The sequence below is a fragment of the Fonticula alba genome (assembly GCF_000388065.1).
Source record: "Fonticula alba strain ATCC 38817 unplaced genomic scaffold supercont2.17, whole genome shotgun sequence".
Lineage (NCBI taxonomy): Eukaryota > Rotosphaerida > Fonticulaceae > Fonticula > Fonticula alba.
The window spans coordinates 304,443-306,612 of NW_009242987.1; the positions used below are offsets into that span (position 1 = coordinate 304,443).

Consider the following 2,170-nt stretch of genomic DNA (forward strand, 5'->3'; position numbering starts at 1 on the left):
CGGGCAGGCGGTGCAGGTGGTGGCCGCCCCGGAGCAGGTGGCGCAGGCAGCGCTGCATTGCTTGCAGACCCCGGCGCTGGCGAAGTAGCCCGCCGGGCAGGATGCCACGCAGGTGGCCCCATGGCGGAGGTAGCCACTCTTGCAGGCAGTGCAGTTGGTGGTGCTGCCGGTGCATGCGGAGCAGCCGGTGCTGCAGGCCAGGCAGTTGCTGCCGCTGGCCATGTAGCCGGCCGAGCAGGCAGCCACGCAGGTGGTGGCCTGGAGGAGGCGCCCGGCCGGGCAGCTGGTGCAGGCGGCCGCGCTGCCGGCGCAAGTGGCACAGGTGCTGCTGCAGGGCAGACACGACTGGCCGCTGATGAAGTGATTGCCGGGGCAGGCGGCCACACAGGTGCCGCCCTGGAGGTATCGCCCGGCCGGGCAGGCGGTGCAGTTGCCGGAGCCGCTGCCATAGCACGAGGCGCAGGCGCTGCTACAGGGCAAGCAGGAGCCCCCCTCGCGGTAGTAGTTCGACGAGCAGGCATACACGCAGGCGCCATTCTGCAGGTAGTAGCCGCTGTAGCAGGTGTTGCACCGGGAGCTGGACTGGCAGCGGTAGCAGTTGCTCGGGCAGGAGTAGCACGAGTAGTTGCTCCAGAAGTAGCCACCTTCGCACTCGTGGCAGTCATAGTAGTTGTAGCAGTCGAAGCAGCTGCGCTGGCAGGAGTAGCACCGGCCGGAGGAGAGGTAGTACCGGTAGTGGCACTCGACGCAGGAGGTGCCCCGGCTGTTGTACCTGTAGCAGCCGGTAATTTGGGCGGCCATGTGGGACCCGTCGTCGGGGGGGGGGCTCACCGGGACACAGGTGACCGGCTGGCCGATGGCCAGCTCCATGTCGGCCGGGCAGGCCACGCAGCCGTGCTGGTCGCACGTGCCCGGGCAGGAGGCCGGGCAGGGGGCCGCGTCGGCCGCCTCGGCGTCCCAGTCGAAGGGCAGCCCGTGGCGCAGGGCGAGGACCATGCGCCGGTCGCCGGCGGCGTCTTCCAGCGCGCCGGCCGCCGCCCGCGCCTCCTCCCGGGACATGGACGCCACGCGGGCACTGGTCAAGGGGGGCGTGGGCGGGGGGTGGCCCGGCGTCGGGTGCGCCGCCGATGCCAGCCCCGCGAGCAGGAGACCGCACAATGGCAGCAGGAGGGCCGCCATGCGCCGGAGGCTGGGCATCGGCAAGTGGCCGGTGCCTGGAGGCCGCATGGTAGAAATGTAGGCGATGTGTTGCGGGCGGGGTGGGGCGGGGTGGGGCGCGGCGGGGCGCGGCGGGGCGGTGGGGAGGGTCAGGGCGCCTGGCCGGGGGCCTGTGCGGGGTGGGCACGCGCCGATATATCCCCAGCCTGGGGCCGGGCGGCGGCCGGCCTTCCGAGCCGGGGCCAGGTGCTCTGGCCTGGGCGCGCCCGCCAGCACAGGCGAATTGCGCACCGGCGCCTGGCGAGTCGATGCCGTGGCCAGCGCACGAAAAAGGGAGCAGCCCTGCACCGGGCACGGACGCCCCGGGCCAAGGTGGCTACCAATCAACGGCGGGGCCGGGGGGGGGGGGGGGGGGGGGGGGCAACACAGGCGGTCGGGGCCCCGGCTGGCGGGCGCCCCAAGCGCCGGGGCCTTGCTCGCATGGTGAGTGGTGGCCGAGCACCCGGGCCCGACCTGGGCCCGCCATGGGCATCCTTTTCAATTCGGGGGGGAGGGGGGGGGGAGATCAACGCCGGTTGTCGACCGGCTGGCCTGGCGGTCGGGTGTACGCCTGGCGGGCCTCAGGCCGGGGCCACTGGCTGGGGAGATGGCCCGGCGAGGGCCGGCGCTTCGGTGCGGGGGGCACGAACCGCCCGAGGGGCGCCGACCGGCCGGTGGACCATCGTAGGTAACACACGCAGGCAGGGGCAGGGGCAGGGGCACGGCGGGTCAGGTCATCCGGGCGAATGGCGCCAATGAACCGAGCGGCCGTCGGGGCGGCTCGGTGTCTCGGAGCACACCGGCCCGGCAGGCGGAGGCCCGGGCATGCGGCCGGGCGCATGAGAAGCTGACCATGGCCCAGGCGCGCGCCTGGCCCCGGAGGTCGGTGTCTAATGACCCGGGCGAGGGGCAACACGCTTCGGCCGACCCCGGCGCCGCCGCGAGCCGGGTCTTCCCGGCGGGCGAGAGGCGG

At 73.9% G+C, this 2,170-nt stretch overlaps 1 protein-coding gene across 1 annotated transcript in view; it reads right to left on the bottom strand.

The window, feature by feature from the left end:
• Positions 1 to 1,227, bottom strand: part of H696_06069 (hypothetical protein) — a gene marked incomplete at both ends in the record, with an annotated part of 1,366 nt that extends 139 nt beyond the window's left edge. Inside the window, one exon of the mRNA XM_009499836.1 lies at positions 70 to 1,227. Coding sequence (XP_009498111.1) covers positions 70 to 1,227 — 1,158 coding nt within the window. The remainder of the gene's footprint in view (positions 1 to 69) is intronic.
• Positions 1,228 to 2,170: the final 943 nt, after the last annotated feature.